This window comes from Agelaius phoeniceus, chromosome Z (genome assembly GCF_051311805.1).
Source record: "Agelaius phoeniceus isolate bAgePho1 chromosome Z, bAgePho1.hap1, whole genome shotgun sequence".
Classification (NCBI taxonomy): Eukaryota; Metazoa; Chordata; class Aves; order Passeriformes; family Icteridae; genus Agelaius; species Agelaius phoeniceus.
Genome location: NC_135303.1, coordinates 19,300,793 through 19,320,367, shown reverse-complemented (window position 1 = coordinate 19,320,367; position 19,575 = coordinate 19,300,793). Strand labels below are relative to the sequence as shown.

At 35.2% G+C, this 19,575-nt stretch overlaps 1 protein-coding gene across 2 annotated transcripts in view; it reads right to left on the bottom strand.

The window, feature by feature from the left end:
* The window catches only part of LOC129133762 (uncharacterized), a 44,432-nt gene extending 24,991 nt beyond the window's left edge, over positions 1 to 19,441 (bottom strand). Inside the window, exons 1-5 of one of the 2 annotated variants that reach the window (XM_077171016.1) lie at positions 11,865 to 19,441; positions 8,314 to 10,836; positions 5,721 to 5,903; positions 2,282 to 2,449; positions 572 to 673 (exon numbers count right to left, since the gene is read on the bottom strand). In XM_077171016.1, coding sequence (XP_077027131.1) covers positions 572 to 673; positions 2,282 to 2,449; positions 5,721 to 5,903; positions 8,314 to 10,836; positions 11,865 to 11,922 — 3,034 coding nt within the window. In that variant the 5' untranslated portion in view covers positions 11,923 to 19,441. The remainder of the gene's footprint in view (positions 1 to 571; positions 674 to 2,281; positions 2,450 to 5,720; positions 5,904 to 8,313; positions 10,837 to 11,864) is intronic. The other variant, XM_077171017.1, reaches the window with a different exon arrangement.
* Between the last annotated feature and the right edge of the window lie 134 nt (positions 19,442 to 19,575).

The window sequence follows — 19,575 nt, the reverse complement described above, 5'->3', positions numbered from 1 at the left end:
TTGCTCACTCACTTGGGTTTTGGAGTTTCTTTTGGGGTTTCTTACAATCATCATAATTACCAGAAGAAGTTAACAGTCCACCTGTCAAGACTGACAGATGGCTCGATGGATCCAAGTCGAAGTGTCCCTAGCCAATAAGATTTTTGGAAATATTAGAAGGATCACTGCATCCTCATTTTAATTTTTAATGGCCTATTGTCATTCATTGACGTCAGCCCACAAAAGTTTTAGACTTTACATCTTGAGGGAAGCAAAATGCAGGCACTTGCACAAGGTATGAACTGACATGGAAGAAGACAGGGCAGTGGAGTCTGATTTACTACTAGGGATAGAGGGGCTCTAAGACAGTTGCCCATGAGCAGTTCTTGCTCTCAAACATCTTTCCACTAATTAAGGAAATTATTGTGTACATCAATATTATAAATTAATATAAAACAGATGTTCTGTACTATGTAGATCATATTATATCATGTAGATATATATCATATAATTATATCAGTGTATATAATATTATGTATTTAATTTTTATATATTTCCACAGGCGAAATTAACCAGTACTAACACAACTTACTTGTGTCAACTTCAGTCACAAGGATAGGCTTTGAGAACTGGATCCTGAAACCCCAAGGGTAATTGCCAGTTCCTTTAGCAATCTTCACTGTTCTTTCTCGAACTGGAGATAGGAAGAAAGATACCTTTTTTCTTTAAACATTCAATTTAATAAGCAGCAGTCTGTTTTTAAAACTTTTTGTAGGTACTGAGCGTTACTGATTTTATAAATAGTTGGGGTGCTTTCACTATCACTCCTGGCTGTTTAGTGCTGGTCCTCAGGCGGGTGATACCCCTCACACCACAACAAATCAAGTATCATTCATGTCAGGGCACAGGCAGACAGCAATTTAAATTAAATGCCTGGACTTTGTAATGTAGGCTGAAGTATTCAGGTATTCCACTCTACTGATGGTGTTTTAGGAGAGAAAAACACTCATGCCCTCTGTGTCAAACCTCTATTCTGCAAATACAAAATACACTCTAATTTCTCAAATGAGTTTAAATTTGTTGCTTGTAGTTTCATTCTTTTTATATTTCATAAGGCTCTATCTTTTGGATAGTTGTTTCTTCTCCTTTTGTTTATCCATCCACTCCACACTCTCAGAATGCCTTCCAGTCCTGTAGTTTGACCTCCCCACCCACAGTGGCATCTGCTGCCAAGGGGAGCTGAAATATCTTTCAACTCATCAGAATTTAACACTTAAAGGGATCAACTTCCATAAAAAGGAAGATCAGGGTCTAATTGCTTACTTCCATCTTTTTCTCAGGGTCTATTAGTATTATTATTCTGACTTAAATGGCTGGTTCTTTAGCAAATATACTTAAGAATGATTTCAGTGTAAATTTGATTTCTTGGAGTGTCAGATTTTGATCATTTAACTACCTTACTATGTATTTTTTCTTAATGGAGGCCAATTCAATAGTAATTTATGACAGCTGTTTTGTCTTCAAATTGTGTACTATGCAGAAGACAGAAATGTCAAGATTCAAGATTACTTTAATATCAGGCCAATTGATGTTATCTGTCCAAAATAGATACTTCAATACTGACTTTAACAATCATGCTGAAGTTCTGAGCTCTCCCCTGGGAGAAGAAGCAACCAAAATGGTTTTCCAGAATATTCTCATCTGTGTTAAGGAAAATTTTTCATACCAGAAGATTTATAGTGGACATTTGTTTTCTCTCATATTCTGAATTATTTATGAGCTCCAACAAAGGACAATTTCCTGGAAAGCTATAGGGGTGTTTCAGCTTGTCTTAGTTCTTTGAACTGTGTTACTTTTGAGTAACTTAACATCTGAGAAGTGAAGGAAAACCTCCCCTCCAAAAGAAAAAGTTGTTCACTATATCTGTTTGCACAGATTTAAACTACAAATAGAACAATCCTCCATACTCCTAGCAAATGATTAATTTCTTCCTGGATCAATTATGCCTGAAAGTTTGATGTAAACCAGGTTTTATGTCCATTATAATACTTTATGACCATAAATATCTCTAAGATTTTGGCAAGCTTGAAGAAGTCATGGAATTACATTGCCTCTAATTTGCAAATAAATAAGAATTGTTTATTTTTTAAATAAGCTTTTAGATTCTTGGGTTGCTCCCTTTCCTTTCTTTAGCATAAGAGACCAGCACCTACTCCAATATGTTGTTCCCCTGAAATCCTCAGAGTGCCCAAAATTAATAAAATTTTATGACATTTATTACCTGTTGCTCTAGCCAACTTACTTGCCACTGGTCTAGGTCTTTTGCTGAGACATCTAGGACTGTTATCTGGAGAGACATCATCTCCTCTGAAAACCCAGGAAGCAGAATGAAAATTTTCTGTATAAAAACCTCTGTCCTCATTTTCAGAATATAGTCCCAGATCTACTGATCGAGCATCCTCTGAATTTACTGTCATGGTGATAAAACAAGTAAAAGTTATGTCAGGAGGGAAAATGTATGAAGAATAAGAGACCTCAGCCACTCAGCATGCAAGAAGTGCCGCAAACTTCTTAATTAACTGTTTGTAATGTTTATACTGAATTCCTCAATTCTGTTGCTGTTGAAGGAGAAGTCTGCAAGGATTTCCAAATATAAGATCACAATACTGGAGGCTAATGCACGTTGGACTTGAGTAAGAAATGAAGTCTTAATGCAAGTGGTCAAAACAGGAGCTACAACTCTTTAAGACAAATCTGGCTTTAGCTAGTTCTTAAGCTATCTAATGTGACCCGTTTGATTGGGAAATCAAACAAATCTTCTAAAAATTTTGTATGAGTTCAGTTCATATCAGAAGACAAAAGAGAAGATGAAAAGTATCTTCCATGACAGGGGCATTGATGACCATATTTTCTGTTTTCTTAATCTTAGCTCTTCTAGGCATGAAGTTTTTTTTAAAAAGGAGGTGAGGAAATAATAGTTGGGTAGTTTTTGTTTGTTTGTTTGTTTGTTTGTTTGTTTGTTTCGGGCTTTTTTTGTCTTTTGCCATAGAACTCCTGGCTAGTTCCTTCATTGGCTCTTGAATATGTGTATGATGTGTTATGCTGAGGATTTTCAGATTCCTACTTTATAATAATTTACATTCCCAGTATCTTGCAATGAGTTCACATGGAAATGGAGGAGAGCTCACATGGAAACGGAGGAGAGCTCTAATTCTCTGCTAAAGTTGAGACTCTCAAGGCAATAGGATGTCAGGCAGCTGGCTGTGACAGGTTATAAACAACAAGTTGAATGTAAATAAATAGTCCAACAACATCCCAAGCAGACCAGGAGTTGGAACTTCAAAGTTAAGACTGGATTGTGAAAGTCAAATATAAGTATACATCATCAGATGCTGTGCTAACAGATAGACTGAAAATATAAATGGTTTTTATATGAAAATATGATGGTTTTTTCTGAGAGGAAAAAACCATCACATACCTTTCAGTATGAAATGCCTGGTATAATGCAGCTAGATTTAATGCAGCTGGAGGAAGGATCTGTTTGCTTTGTTTATCCTGTGTTTGATGTAAAATGTTTCCCAGTTTAAAAACAGAGAAGATAAAAATATACCTTTATTTAAAGTTATATTTGTTCAGGAAGTCACTCCTTGAATACATCTAAGTGGCAGTCCTTTCTTCTCTTAAAAAATGTGCTCAGTTGTGTCTACCTAGACAAATACTCTAGGTCCACTGGCTCCTCCCTTATGCAGAAAGTATGAGATTACATGATTAACTGTTTAAGAAGCTACTAGCAAATAGACAAATAAATAAATATTACTATGCCGATATGTTTAAAGCTCATTTTTCCTCAAATGCATAAATTAAAACCTAGACTAGCACCAAACAACTCAGTACAGCACAGTATTTTGCCAGTTTAATGCTGAATTTTTGTAATTTTCGTAGAGTTAGAGTAGATTAAAATGTGACAAATAGGCAAAACTATATACACTGCCATGCTGACACTGCCATGGAATTATGCCAAAACATTTCCTTTCTCTTCTCCTTGAGTTTTTGGAACAGATGTCAAACTGGAGAGTCACAAACAAGCACACTTAAATTATTCCCAGACGCTGGAAGTAAGAATGTAAGGAGCTGCTGCTTCCGTATGTCAATCAGAGTTGTCTGCCAACAGAGGATAAGTCAAGCTACCAAACCAAAAGGGACGGAAGTCTCAGGCCTGTGGCATACTATCCAAAAAGATTAGATGTGAGAATCTGTGACAGAATTTTCTGCCCACTCACCTGTTCTGGAGACCACTCTGGGTATATGCCATATGCTACCCAAAACTTTGTCTCAAGGAAAGCAATTCTAGCTCTTTTAACTTGCTCTTTTTTGACTTGTTTGATTTGTTAAAGATATATATATGCTTCCTCTATGAAACCAACACATGCCTAACTTAGTAAAATTTATGGTCCAGCTTTATATTCAAGAGACATCACTGTTGAAATCAAGGAATAGTTTAGCCTGTTGTATATAGCTTCTGGTAAGTTTTTTTGAGCACAGGTGGTTTGACATGATAACTTTCTAGTCTTAATATGATGGCTTAGAACCTGTTTTAGGGGCAAGCAATGAAAATTGCTACCAATAAAGACCCTCTTTATTCCCATGTGAAATGTTAGTCATGCCTTCTTCTTTGTTAACAGGCATTAAAACCATAGGGAGTGGCTCAGTTACCTGAACAGAGGTGGCCTGTACCATATTAGATACCTCAGGGTGTCCTGCTTGCTCTTCAATTACTACTTCAAAAAGGCTTGGGTTCCCTGCTGGTTCACGTATCTCAGGTCTGGTAACCCAGTTGCCAACTGAAATCTATGTATAAGTAGTGAATTAATGTAGGATTTACCTCTTTGGTACAGGCATGGAACATATTTATACTTAATCATCTATTGGACTTGCACTGAGGAACTCAGAGTCTTCTATAGGTCCATATTTTCCCTTCTTCAAAGAGGAGGCTATACACCTACAAATAAAATTTCCTATACCAAAAGAACTCATCACACAAAATATTTCCACAGGGAGGTGCACATTTCTTCATTCCCACGAAGTATTTTTTATATTACTAAAATAGCAAAACAGGAGGTAAGGCAATGTTAAGTAAGAAGTACCACGTATCCACATAGTAGATGGATAATAGACTGTGTAATCCTTGTTTGGTGGTTCCATCTGCATGCAATTTAAATTCACTAAGCAGTTAATCTTAAAAATTCCTTCCCATGAAGTTGAGGCTGATGAATTTGCATGTGGCAAGGTGACAGATCCCTTAAAGAGACAGTTGAGTCACAGTGAATAACAATTTAGGCAACAAGTGTAGATTAAAGTTGGAGCAGATGGTTACCTTTGTGAGGAGGAAAGACTCCCAGCTCAGCATGCTTTGACATAAGTAGATATCAGGATTATGATTTTTGTTATAACCTCAAACCTGCTGCCACATAATTACATGTTTGTGCCTAAAGTTTGTCTTAATATTATTTGAACATATAATTTGAACATGTCCTACCATGAACATGCATGGTAGAATCAACTTTTTTTTAGTCAGATTGTTTGCTTAACCAAGGAGAAAGGATGTTTTGTGTTACTCATGATAATGACTAACACAGACATTTGGATAGTAAACTGGAGATCAATTTCCTTAGTTGAAAAGCCTGTCATATTACCAATTACACATACAGGAAAGATAGTAAGTGTAATACTAAAGTACTCACTTGATCCCTCAGTGATTGTGCTGTTTATGGAGCTTCCTCCAGTTGAACTGCACTTTTTGCTGTCTTTGAACTGTTTCCGTCTTCTGGCCCACTGGTCTATTGCATCTTCCTGGGAACTGTCACTGGCTCTGGCGTCTTTCTTCAAAGGCAATTTTCTGGTTTTATTCATTTCTGATTTCAAGTCTAAGTTATAACCAGATGTTGTTTGTGAGAAATATGTGACACAAGTTTGTATAAGTAATTTTACTGTGTAATATCTCCACATTCTAAATCCAAGAATAATCTAACCAATATATAAATGAAAATACCAAATAATACTGAAAATATTCTGAAAATATACATTTGAGACTAATTGAGTAGAAGTATCTCTAGTTAAATACCTACATAGCATAGTACATCACTATTTTAATGCAGAAACTTGTAAATTGCTCATGGATCTTCAGAAATATACATTTCTGAAGTGGTCAATAGGTATATATATAAACTCCTATTTGAATACTAATAATCTTGTGAGATATGCATGAAGATTTTCCTGGTTCAGACTTTTTTCTAGTTAAGGCAGAATAACCTTAATTGTTGCATTATTATTTCAGGTAAAACAACAATGGTAAAACAGATCTTGTATTATATTCTGTATTAAAAATGTGACTTTAACCATTGGCAAGGACAGATAGAGAGAAAGTCCAACCTCCAGAGGCTCCCTGGAGGACTCTGTAGATACACTCATGGCTGCACAGCCTTTTTCTGGCTTCAGCCAGATGTTCATCACATGTAACTCAGCAAGGGCATTCCAGGGCACTATTCCAGACCATTGCTGAGACTCAAGAAACCTATCTCTTGCAATGCCCTTCTAGTGCCCTTTGCAGGGGTCTTTACTTCTTCGATACAGTCATGAAGTACCCAGAACACTAGAGACTTCTAGAAAGCCTTTCCCCCATCCTGTTTACCACAGTACCATCTCTTCTCCTCTGTTGTAGAAGTTCTCATTCTTTGCAGAAAAATGACACATTTGCTTTCCAGTGTCACTGGATTACTATACTCCATAAGTCCCACACTGCCCAATGTCTTGGTGAAGTAGGTTGTAAAATTTATTCTGGATGTACACACTTATTCATTTAAAGGAGGATCTCCACAGCATTGCTGGGAATGAAGATAAATCAAAATATGACCCTGGACCAAAAGAGGGCCAAAGCAAGATGACAGGTATAGATAATTCTTAGCAAAGGGCAAAAGGGAAGAGAGAATAAAAGAAGAGAAAAGAAAAAAAAAAAGAAAAACATAGCCATATCTCACTTCTGTGCTGTGTCCTTAACCATTTAGGTCTAATGTCTGAGAAATCAAGGATTTTGGCATACTGTTTCCTTTAGTATCTTAATTTTATACCTTGCTCTATAGAGATTTCCATTTCATCAATTCTCCAGTTTACATATTGATAGCAAGATACTGGTATTGAGATACTTATGTTGAGATACTGGTCTATATAGCAATATGAATCTATGTAGTATATCTATATCGTGTATAAAATACTTCAGGTATTTTTTTTAATTTCCATTACCAATGCCAAAAAAGACAGCCATGGAGGTCATACTAGTCTTTCTGCAGGTATGGTGAACTAAAAGATTTTTTTAAACTTCAGCTTCCTTGAACTAGGATTATATAAGACATTTTCCATAAGAAAATGTATATTTTTCAATTATATAAACCTCTTAACCTCCAAATCTGCTGGAAACATTGCCTTCTGGAGAGGTGAATTTGAGATGTATTTGCATATAACCTGATTAATATAAAAAAAATAAAATTAAAGCGTTTGGAGTGGTATTTTAACAACACATACACACATACATGTGTGTACTGACTAATATGTCTTACTGATGATGACATATCTGCAGTCTCATAATAATGTAAAAGGCTCACATTGTAGTGTGCAATATCCCAGGATGACTTAAAATTTTTATACTTCACTAATTTTGAAAGACAAGTTATGGATATGGGTAGATGGATAGAAAAAAGGAAGACAAGAAATTTTGTAAAATTAGCTATTAAAAATAAGCCTTTTTCATACACAGTTTCTTCAAACATATAAAAGAGAGGAAAAAAGCAGGTTAAAGGATCCCCTCTGGTCATCCAATGAAAATGTTCAGCCAGAATTAAGACCGATATGTACTCATATATATTCAGTATTCATGTCGATCACATGGATTTGAAAGCCAGATTTATGTGGTTTTAAACACAGGCTTGTGCTCTGAGTTCATATCACACGGCAACTGCTTTTACTATTTCTTCCTGCAATGATGCTTTCTTCTCTGACTAGATGTACAGAATAGGAGGGACGTTTAATGTAGGAAAACTGCTTCTTGATCAAAGCTGCATTAACTTTTTTGGTTTTTTAAAATTTCAATTTCTTAGCTCTGCAAGATGGATCCTAGAATCCTCAGCAGAATAACTGCATATTATAACCCCATAGCTAAACATATACCATAACAATATCATTGAAAACTTTTAATATACATTTATTTACCAAGTAAACAGATGTCACAAAAGCTCCTATGCAAAAGGTGTGTGATATTAACTTGAGAAGTGTTGTAACACCTACCTTTCTGACTAATATGTCTTACTGATGATGACATATCTGCAGTCTCATAATAATCTTCTTTCATTTCAAAATTTGATTCAATTTCTTCAAAGTTGGATTTGACTAACAGAGGTTGTTGATTTATTCCAGGCTCTCTCCTTAAACTGTTGTCAGTTGACTGTTTACTGCAAAAGTCCTCCAATCTTTGCTTAATGTTTAGATGTTCTGTGAAATTCTCTTTATTTTCTGTGCCTACTGAAGAGGTAGATAACACGAAGATCTGTGCTGAATTATTACGGCAATCAGATTCAACAAGGACATCTCCAGATATGTACTGTACCTCAGAAAGGCTTTCCAACGCTTTATTCATGTCATTCTCTTTGTGATCTATCAAGGATGACAGCAAGGATTTTTCTTGTATACTGCAGGTAAGGTTAGGTTCTTTCTTCACTGCAGAGCCAAAACATTCAGGTATCAATGTAGTGTTGCCTTGGATAAGTCTTCCTTCTACTTCTCCAATTATCACTGGAGGGTCAGTCAGTACTGACTCTCTCCTTTTATTTGTTACCTCAGACTCTGCATAAGGTGGGTGAACATTTAACTGTAAAACTGAACATTGTTTTGGGATGCTTTCTGTAGATGCATAATTAGTACTTTCTTTATCATTAATGAATTCACTTGAAGGGCTTGTAGAAAGTGGAGAGGCTTGTATCAGTTGAGCTTTGTTTTGCCATTCAACATGCTTTTCTACAGAGTTGAACTCTGATTTCTCTTTATCTAAAGCTTCAGTAGACTCTGAGTCGTCTTCCCACATGGATAGGTTTCCCAGAGCCTCTTCATGGTCATTTTCTCTTTTGTCAGGTGTAGTACCTCTGGAATGAAGACTCTCCATTAATGTTTCTTCTGTTTCTTCCTCTTGCCCCACACAGTCTGCACAGTCTTTCAGTGAACAAGTGCCATCTAGACAGACACCTTCTTCAGGCTCAGATGGATAAATGGTAATATTACGATCAAATGATGTTAAAGCATACTGATATGAAGACTTAAGACTTCTCAAATTTCTCAGTGAGGAGGTCAAGTCGGGATACTTGCAAAGCTCTGTCAGAGAGGAGGTCAAGTCAGGACAGTTAAAAATTTCCTTGTATTTCGTAGGAATATGTGAGCTCCTGTTATGGACATCTGCTTTGGTCTCCTTAAGCAATACATTTAAGGATGGCAGTGAGTAAAAGCCAGAATCCCTTCTAGGGTGAACTGGTGATGGTACCTCCAGGGTAGTATCTGGGAAAGACTTTCTTCTTGCTGTTTTGGGTCCTCTGTCTCTGTGTTGGTCACAGTTATTTCTTTCTTGACATAATACGTTGCTCTTATTAACACATTCTTTCCCGTTGTTTGGGTTATGCAAGGTATTAATAGCTACAAGACAATTAGTATTATTTATTTTTGAGAAAAATATTTTATCCTTAGAAAAATCTTCCTTTTCATTGGTATGGTCTTCATAGTCCTCTGTGTTAAGTTTACAGAAATAATTTTCTTCCCCCCAAATACTCAAGGCTGTAGTGAGACTGTCAGATTCCTTTCTGCTATTAACAGGGTATGAAGATATGCCTTCTGCAATTGTATCCAGGTGCATTTTGTCACAGTCAGCAAATTCTTTAGGTGGAGGAAGAAGTGTATATCCATCTGGGAATGTATAATCTGCTTTTTCATGAAAGCTAAACAATGACTCACAGTCTGTGTTACACAGTGCCTCTGTAACAGAATTATCTGTTTCACTCCAGTATGTATCTTCATGTTCCCTGTTGAATGGTTTGCTCTGTTCCTGCTCACTGGCTTTGATGTTAACCTTCAGATTTTTATTTCTGATGGTATATTCCACCTGAATGTCTTTAGTTTCAACGTTTATTTCCAGGGAGGGAATTTCACTGATGGCACTTTGAATTTTATGTAGAGAGGATCCCTTATATTTCCCCCTGTGTTCTGCTGAATGTTCAGTTAAAGGGTATTTGTACTTGGAACATTTTGAACACTGACTTTTCTGGCATTGTCTTTCATGACGTTTCTTGTTCTTTGAACTCTTCCTCTGTTGATCTTCAACTTTTGTTCCAGAATCAAACAAAGAAATATTCTTAATTTCTACTTCAATATTAAAAGAGCCATATTTTACTTCTGCAGAAATTTTTCCAGTAGCCAAGCTAACCGAGTCTGAAGAATCTGGCTTGCGCCACAGTATAATTTTTCCTTTGGATGAGCCCTCTGACTCACCAAAAGTTACTGTAGCTAGGATTTCATCTTGCTGAGGTGAGATCATTTTAGGAGTGCAGATCTTTTCCTTCTTCCCTTCTTTTTCAGTGTCTGATACATTATCAAGGTCTTTATCTTCAGAAGCATCTGAGCTACTCTGATTCTTGTTTTCATGATCTTTTCCATTTTCTTCAGCACCCTGTACATCCAGTGGCTCTGTGAACTGAGACAGAGCCTCATGTGCTTTATTTTCAAGGCTTCCTACACTTTGCTGGCATTTACAAATGGGTGACAACTGTGCATCTAATTCAAGATTAAAAAAAAGAAAAAACATTTTCCCATGATTTGCTAAGCAGTATCATAAATATGTGATTAGCTTTGAGACAGTTTTCATAGAAAATGCCTACACTATCTTTAAGATCTAGTGTATTTTCCACATTATTACTTTTCAATTTCAGTATTAACTAGTTTTGTCATAGTTAACTGATAAGTAATGCAAAATGAGATAAACAGGATGGGCCACATTAATTCACTCTGATCTGAGAAATTCAATATATTTGCAATTTTTTAAAATAAATTTTTGCTTTTGTTAGGGTATAAGATATTCTATTTGTTTATAATAAGAGCTACATTAGAAATTTTATTACTCCTCCTAATATTTACTTTGTTCCTGTGAACACACTGGGTCAATCATCATCCCACTGCCTGCTTGCAGTCTGGGTAAATTCTATGGAAGATGGCTTTTATAATCCTTTTACAGATGAGCAAACAAAGGGATTAATTAATAGAATCACACAGCAGGTCAGTGGCACAATGCCAGAAGATGTGAGTCACAGCTACCTGATTTAAGTAGAATAAAATAGTGTTTTCTGGCTGTAGTAGGCAAGATTTCATGGCATTGAAATGATATAAAATGGCACACAATGACATAAAATTCTCTCTTGCTTTGGTTTTTGTAAGAAAAGGTCATATGCATTACAGGGTAACAGTTTAATAGTGACATCTACTTAAACAGGATTAGAACAAGCTATTAAACTAAGACAACACTGAGATTTACACCAAGAATGGTGACATTTTGAGGCAATTGAACAACAATATATTTGGATAGCTTTTGCCAGAAATAAATAGGATAGCAGCTTAACTAAAATAAAAGAACTAGCTTCACCATTATGTAATACATTACCTGTATGTGTCCACACTTAAGTGTAAATATTTCCAATCTGACAAACAGCTGGGCACAAAAGTGAATTTCTGTCTTGATGAGTAAATTAAGAATAGCCACATATGTTTCTGTTGATTTTATTTTATATTAAACATTTCTGTAAACTTACATTCTCTGGAATCTGAGCTCTTTCTGCTCTTGCAGCTTTTTCTTTTCTTTCTGCTCATTTCTAAGAACCAAGGGCATCTGCGTTCTAGTTTTCTGTGTGGGAGGGAAAACAATGGATAATGAGAAGGATTCTCTGGAATAGTTTTGCCCTCTAACTCTCAGGTTTACTAACTTGTTTTATTATAACTTGTTATAATAAAAAATAGAAAAGTTCTAGTGCATAATATAGTGCAATTATTTCTATAATTTCTATTATTTCTATAATGCATTTATTTCTTCTTTTATTTATTTAGGAAAAAATTTTGAAGATTTAAAAATAATATCTTAAAATCAAGATCTCATGACCTCAGTTACAGGGCCTGAACCAATACCCTTTAAAATCTGTGGAAGCTTTGAGCAGTGGGTGATCTTTTACAGTCTATGATTTTATCTGATTCAGATTTTTAGAGATTAATACTTTGTTTTAAGCATTCATTTTAAATTCAATCTCATTTATATGTGTAACAAAATACTTATAATAATTGTTTTCTTCTCTTGAGAAGGGATTCTTTGAAGTGAGAAGTATTTGAACACCTAATACATCATAGGTGTGGTCTTGGAAATCAATTAAGTTATTGCTGGGAAAAATCAACTAATTACAAGTGTTATTAGTCATAATAGTCTTTGGATGTTTGTTTATCAGAACATGCTATACATCATTGTGGAAGGAGTGTGAGTGAATTTTTAAGGCCACAAACTTACTGGAATTATGAGGATATATGCATCTTGTTACAAGGATAAAGCTTTTAAAATAATTACACTGAAATTTTAAGACTCATGTTACATGTCACTGTATGCCATGATCCATAGTTAGCCAAACAACTGGGATGAAATTTTTTCAAGACACAGTCATTTCTACTTCTGAAAAATTTTAAGTTAGTGTGAGGCTTGAATGACTGAATATGGCAGTATACATTCTTTAGCTGGCTGTAAAATGAAGGCAATTCTCCTCTGTCTTTTTGGAAGACACTGCAGGTAGACTGTGAAAATGGTGTACTCATTTTACAGCAGGCACTTTGGAATGTTTACACTCTCAGTTTCAGTTTAAAGATATATCTGTACTTTTCCAGGAGTTTTTAGTCTATCAGCTCTTGGATATTAATTATAGTATTTACATATTACTTTTATTGTACCTGCAGTATGTTAAATTGTTGATACCTTAAATTTCAAAAAAACATTGGAAACAACTTCATGATGCAAATAGTTTTGCTGCCCCTACTACATTTCCATATGTTAATTTATCCTTTCTACTCTTAGGCCTACCATATCAGAAGAGGCACCCGTTCTTTGCTTTTCATTTATTCTACCCACGCATTGTCTTGGTCTATTCTTGTCTCATTGATCCTGGGGCTGAGATGTGATAAGAGAATTAGGAATCTCATCAACTTGAATCCTACTCCTGAGTAGACCTATTGACTTGAGCAAGGATTAATTGTATGCATCAGGACTGCAGGGTAAGACCTTGTCTTAGGAACTATTTTGTTCACTGTTGGACACTAGATGTACAAGAGACAAATTAGCTTAACTGGGAATAGAAGCATTCAGCATTTGCCTAGATGGAAGCCAAAGTCCATTGACATAGTTTCTTACATGATAGATTACTCTTACTACATAGATTACTGCTTGGGGTAGCTCAGAATAACAACATCCTAATTTTGAGTAAAAGATCAATCTAGAAATGTTTGTATTTATATTTATATCCCTACTATCCCACTAACAGGTAAATCTCTGTTTAGAATGTATTTATTTTCATTGTTGATAGCATCTATAATGCTGTTTCCTTCAGGTTAATGCAGATGATGACAAGTTCTGAGATAATGAAAGCAAAAACAAAAAAACCCAAAACCAATGTAATGAATAGCTTTGAGTTCATCTTGTTATGCAGGAAAAGTTGCCTTAAAAACACTGATTGGAAGTAAATTTGAAAACATAGGAGCTATTTTACTTTATGTTTATATGTTTATATAGTGGAGATTTTACGTGAAACTACATGTTTTGTTTTCTAAACAACCATGTTCAGTGAACCTATAAGGATGAGACTGTCAGAAAAGACAAAGGTGAAAAAGAAAGGAAAATACAGAGAATATATTTGCTAATGCTGAATCAGAATGGTGTGATGACACAATAATTTTGAAAAATATTTTAAGTTCTTTCAGGATAATATAAACCATCCTTTGAAGCTTTAAGTCTCTTTCTTATAATTCAGAATCCTATGCTCTATTCATAGCCAAAACCTATGAAGGTTTTGGCTATGATTATATTCAGAGGTACCTTGCTGAATACCTCCCTACTGAATTCTACAGTGCTCACAGACTTTAGAACAATGATGTCACAGCCTACCAAAACAGGCCTTTCTCAAACAAGAATATTTTACTTCTCTTTCCTTCTGCATTTCAACATTAAACCCTTCTATCTGTTTCATCCCTTTTGATACAGAATCATTTTTGTCCCTGTTTCCCTAGATGAACTTAGTAACACTGAATTTAATTCTCATTTATTTCCATTGTGTCTCTTTGTATTTCACAATATTCTACTGTTCCATACTAATCATTGCTTTGACTTTGCTTCTCAAGTTACTAGCTATGTGTGGTCCAGTCTCTAACTGCTTAGTTCCTCTCCTCTAATTACTAAGGTTTGAATTTTCCAGTGTGAATTAGACAATCACAGAATGGCTCATGCTGGAAGGAAACTTAAAGATCATCTCATCCCAACACCTCTGCCATGGACAGGGACACCTTCCACTAGATCAGGCTGCTCAAAGCTCCATCCAGTTCGGCCTTGAACACCTCCAGAGATGGGGCATCCCCAGCTTCTCTGAGTGACCTGTTTCAGTGCCTCACAGTGAAGTAACTGACACAGTTAAAACCATATAAACTCTAAATAGAATTATCCAAAGCCATCTGAGATTCTCAAATATGTCTAGGCAAATGCTAAAGTTTACTACTTGATTTATTCTTTTTATTTTCTGTATTGATTGTGGTCTGTGTTATTTTCCCTACTCTAAATTTCTTACACTGGGGTAGATGCCCCACATATAATTTACAATGTCATTAGAGTGAGTAGTATAGGACAGTCTTGAGTTCCACAGAGAGCAGGCAAAAAGGGTTCATCACTGATTTACCTTTTACTTATCTCATTGAAATACATCTTATTGAAATACCTTCTAGTTTTGCCTTTTTCTCTTTACCAAGCTTCCACTAGAATTTTATTTGAATAATTTCTGAACACACATTTCTGAAGTACTGTAGAATACATTTCATGTCAAAGAATGCTTATGTCAAACATATATAAAATGTGCCATAAAAATGCCTGTATTAGCAGTGTTTCTCACTCTCTGCCTCAGCTGGAATGGATCCTATCTTCACTTGCTTAGTTTAACCTATGTATTTTCCTGAAAAAACCGGCCTTCTCAAAAATGTCTGCAAAATATCTAGACAAAAGGAAGAAGCCAGCCATTTACAGGGACTGTAACAGTACCATATAGCCCTTTGTAAAATTATTAAAATCATGAACTCTATGTCTGAAAATAATCAGATTCCAATCAAACGGAACTCAGTGGATATATGACAGTATCTACTTAGTTCTGAGAGTAGAGGACCCAAAGTAGAGGACACACAATAAAACATGGACTAGTGAACTCAATTTGCAACAGGTGTTCTGCTAGGACCCACTGATCAACCATTTTATGTCATGAACTGTACTATTGTTGAGCGTGCCCATAAAATCTTAAAATCCTTGCTTGAAAAACAAAGAGGCGGGGAGTTGGGGCGCCTTCATGAGCTAAAGCCTTGTAGGTTCTCAATTTTTAAAATTTCTATGAGACGAAACAAACTGCATGTGAAAGGCAGTATCCTTTCAACACGAAGGCCCATCTAAAACCTCCTGTGATGGTAAAGGACCTACTGACAGCAGAATGAAAGGACCACTGGCCTTGTTGACATGGGGAAGAGGATATACCTGCCTCTCGACAGGCCATCATGTGCAGTGGATTCCATCATGGTGTGTGTGGCCTTTTGTCACAGCATCCTGAATTAATGTATATATATAGTCACTATGTTATAAGCCTATGTTGCAGTTTTTGAAAAGTTGTAATATTTATTATTGTTTTCCCTGTTATTAATGTCTTAGGAGTTGTTTAGGTTTTTCCTAGTACATTTTTCTTGCTTAATAAAAAATAAAAGATTTTATGGGGTTATATATTATTATGGGGTTATAATTATTAAAGTTGCTAAGGCTTATGCTCATCAGAAGGCCCCATGGGAAAGGCACAGCTGCAAGTTGGACAGTTGGAAGTCGCTTGAGAGGTGAGAGGCAGTTATGAGTGAGGAAAGAGTCAGCTAGAAGTGAGATCGTGATTGGCTGTATGAACACATGGACAGTTTATGAGCAAGAAGCTGATTAGATGATAGGACGCATGGACAGCAGCACTGCAGCTGAGGCAGCCAGTGGGTGCCTTCTTTCTGTTAAGTCTCAGTTTGGTTTCAGTCACGTCAGGTAGAGATTAAAGGCATAAAAAGGGTGTGATTTTTTTACAATAAAGGGATCTCCTTCTGATGCATAAGGGGGTTCATGTCACTTGTTCCTCACTGCTACCGTGGCACTTTTTTTTTCCAGACCACAAAAAGATTGCAAACACCAGTCAGTATGTCTTTGGTTCTGATTCAGATGGAAGGTTACTGTCTAAACAACTAAAACTATCACATATGCCATAAATCCACATATTTAGGAAACCCAAACCCTGTGTAATTAGATTTTGCATTATTTTTGACTTTTCTACAAGCAGAAATGGACACAATATGAATTGTTGAATAGATTTTGACCAATCTTTTGAAAAGAAATAATAGTTATATTATTCTCTACAACATATTAAAGCTATCTCCCTGCAGACACCTCACTTTGGATTGAAAAAATGCTACTACAATTGCAGTCAGTCAAATGTTTTCAAGATTATTTTAACTCAGCACTAAGAATGCAGGTACCAGCAAAGTTGCAGTGAAATACAGATTAGCAATCATGGGCTGTATATACACAGGTATTTCTGCTTTTTTAGAGAGAAGTGAAGTCAGTTGTTTGGTTTTTTTTTAATTCTGCTAAATCATATGTAAAACTCATGTCCTGTAAAGCTCCTGTCTACTTATTAAGTAATTCTGCTTTTTGGTTAATTATTTTGAGCTTTTGCAACAGAAGACAATAATGTATTAACAAAGATAAACATTTATTTTAGATGTTGGAGATACTTAATTTCTGCAGCAGCATTTTTCATAATTACCTTCATTCAAAAATGTGCACTGCCATACACTACAACAGACTAGTAGGTAGCCTCTGTGCTGTAAATGGTCTATAAAACATTCCACCATGATTTTAACACAATTACTAAATAATTATTATTCTACACTTTACTACAATGGATGTTCATGTATTTATTATCATATAAGTAAAAACATATTTAAAAACAGAGAACAGAATTTGCTGTGCAGGACCTCTCTTTTCTACTGCATAAAATAATTTTCCTTAATCAAAAGCTCTGAAAATGTGTTTTAAAAATCATATAAACTTCCATTTCTGTTTACATTGTTGGACATCTTTTATTTCTGTTTTAGAGACCAAAGGAAAACCTCCTAAAGTATCAGCCGATACTACTGAGTATCAGCTGGATTAGCCTGTTCATGTCAGTGAGTTTGTCATTCTGATATTCAGAGGGTTATCTATGGAATTCATGCTTTGTCAGTACCAAAAATGACAGCAGGTATCAGAAATACCCTACAGATGTGATGCAACAATTGATAACGAAACTAGTAGAAATCTCACTATAACATACATTAACAATGACATCTATAGCAACCATAACAACCATTTCCAAAAATGAAATGGAGTTTCTATACTGAAAGAAATTACTGTCATGTAATACTACAATTCTTTCTCAATCATTCTCAAATAAATTTCCTTCTCAATTCTTTTTCAAATAAATTAATCCAATTTATGTGAGCTTCAGAATTCCTTGTCCCTCTTAACTGAAACCAGGTAAATTCAAAGTATTTGCTTATAATTGAAACTCAGCCCCCCAGAAAAACCCTGCAGAGTAATTGCACACTATAAAAATTTTACCTGAAAATGAGGTAGTTTTTTATTTTCAAAATGTCTGGGAGTATAAAATATAAATTACTGTTATAGATGAAAAAAAAAACTTCCATTGTTCATAGAATGCAATATGGGCAAAATCTGTCACCCTATCCTAACTTCTAGGATTTGATTTCTGGTGTCTGAAATGGGAACCGTATTTCCTGACCATGCAGTTTCCAGGGTCACTTTCTCCACCTGAGCAATTCATACAAAGTAAGTAAGGAGCAATTTAGACTTAGAGTGACAAAAGAATTTGAGACGCTTATTTCATACACTCTTTTTTAGCTTTGACAGAAGTCTTGAGAAAATACCTACACTTCTTAGCTGAACATTAGAATGCTTCTCTCCTTGGAAAGAAATAGAGATGTACTTTACCAAAGCTAGACTAGTTTGCAGGATGATGAAATGGTAGGAGGAAAAAAATTACTATCCAGGTTTACTTAAGTGCTGAAAAATTATAATGTAAGCTTCTCCACTCAACAGGATCCTCTTCTCTCAACTCAACTCTCAATATTCCTTCTTGACTACTAATTCTGTAGTCTTATCATAGCACTCCTCATATTCCAGTGTGAAATGTTGGTTGCAGAAAGGCAATACTTCTAACAAATTTATACAAGTTCATACAAGTAGGCTTTAATTTTCAAAATTATATACCTAATAGTATATAATAACACTAAACTTATAGTACTTATATGCTAAAATAAGATAACCAATACAGATTTAGGAATCAAATATCCATCTTAAAAATCTATCACTTAGGAAAAAAGTCATATTTCTTTACTGTGAAAAAAATCTGCAGAATTTCTATTTAACAAAATTTATGATGAATTGTAACAATTAGTAGCTACAGAATACTAATTAAAACAGTCTAATTTACCAGAAAAAGGTTTATACTTACCATTGCCATAAGCCAATATTCATTTTCCTCAGATGCTTGCTGTTACGGACTGTGAACAGTTTGCTTTTCTAAGCTCATGAAGGATGGGTTGGCTGTCTTACTAAGGCTTAATAGGATAACAAGTTCAATTTTTTTTCTTTAGACTTACCCCCATAAGTACCATCAAACCCAGTCAGCAATGATATACAGTATATACATATCCTTCAAATCAATGAAGCAATAAAGGACTACCACTTATTTAACTCTTTACAGATAAAGCAGATAATAAAATAACAACTAAATTATCCAGCAGCTACAAAATGCCAGCTCCGTCTGAAAAGTCTTAATCAATCAGATTACCTAATTAAAATTAAAGATAAAAGAGGGAGCAATGTTCACAGCCTTGTTCCACTTCTTTTTCTATTTCTGTCTGCTAAGCTCAGAATCTGATTAGTATATTTAATTCCATGAAGCATCATGACTGGTCTACCTTTAATCAGCCTCTTAACATCCACCCATTTTTCCCTCACATCTTGCAGATTTCAACATAATCAGACTTCAATCAGTAATCAGTTAATTGGCAAGAACTGACTTGTCAATGCTCCTGTAGAAAACATAATGTTCAAATTATAGAATCAATACTGGAATGATTCTACTTTTCATGTGTTTACATACA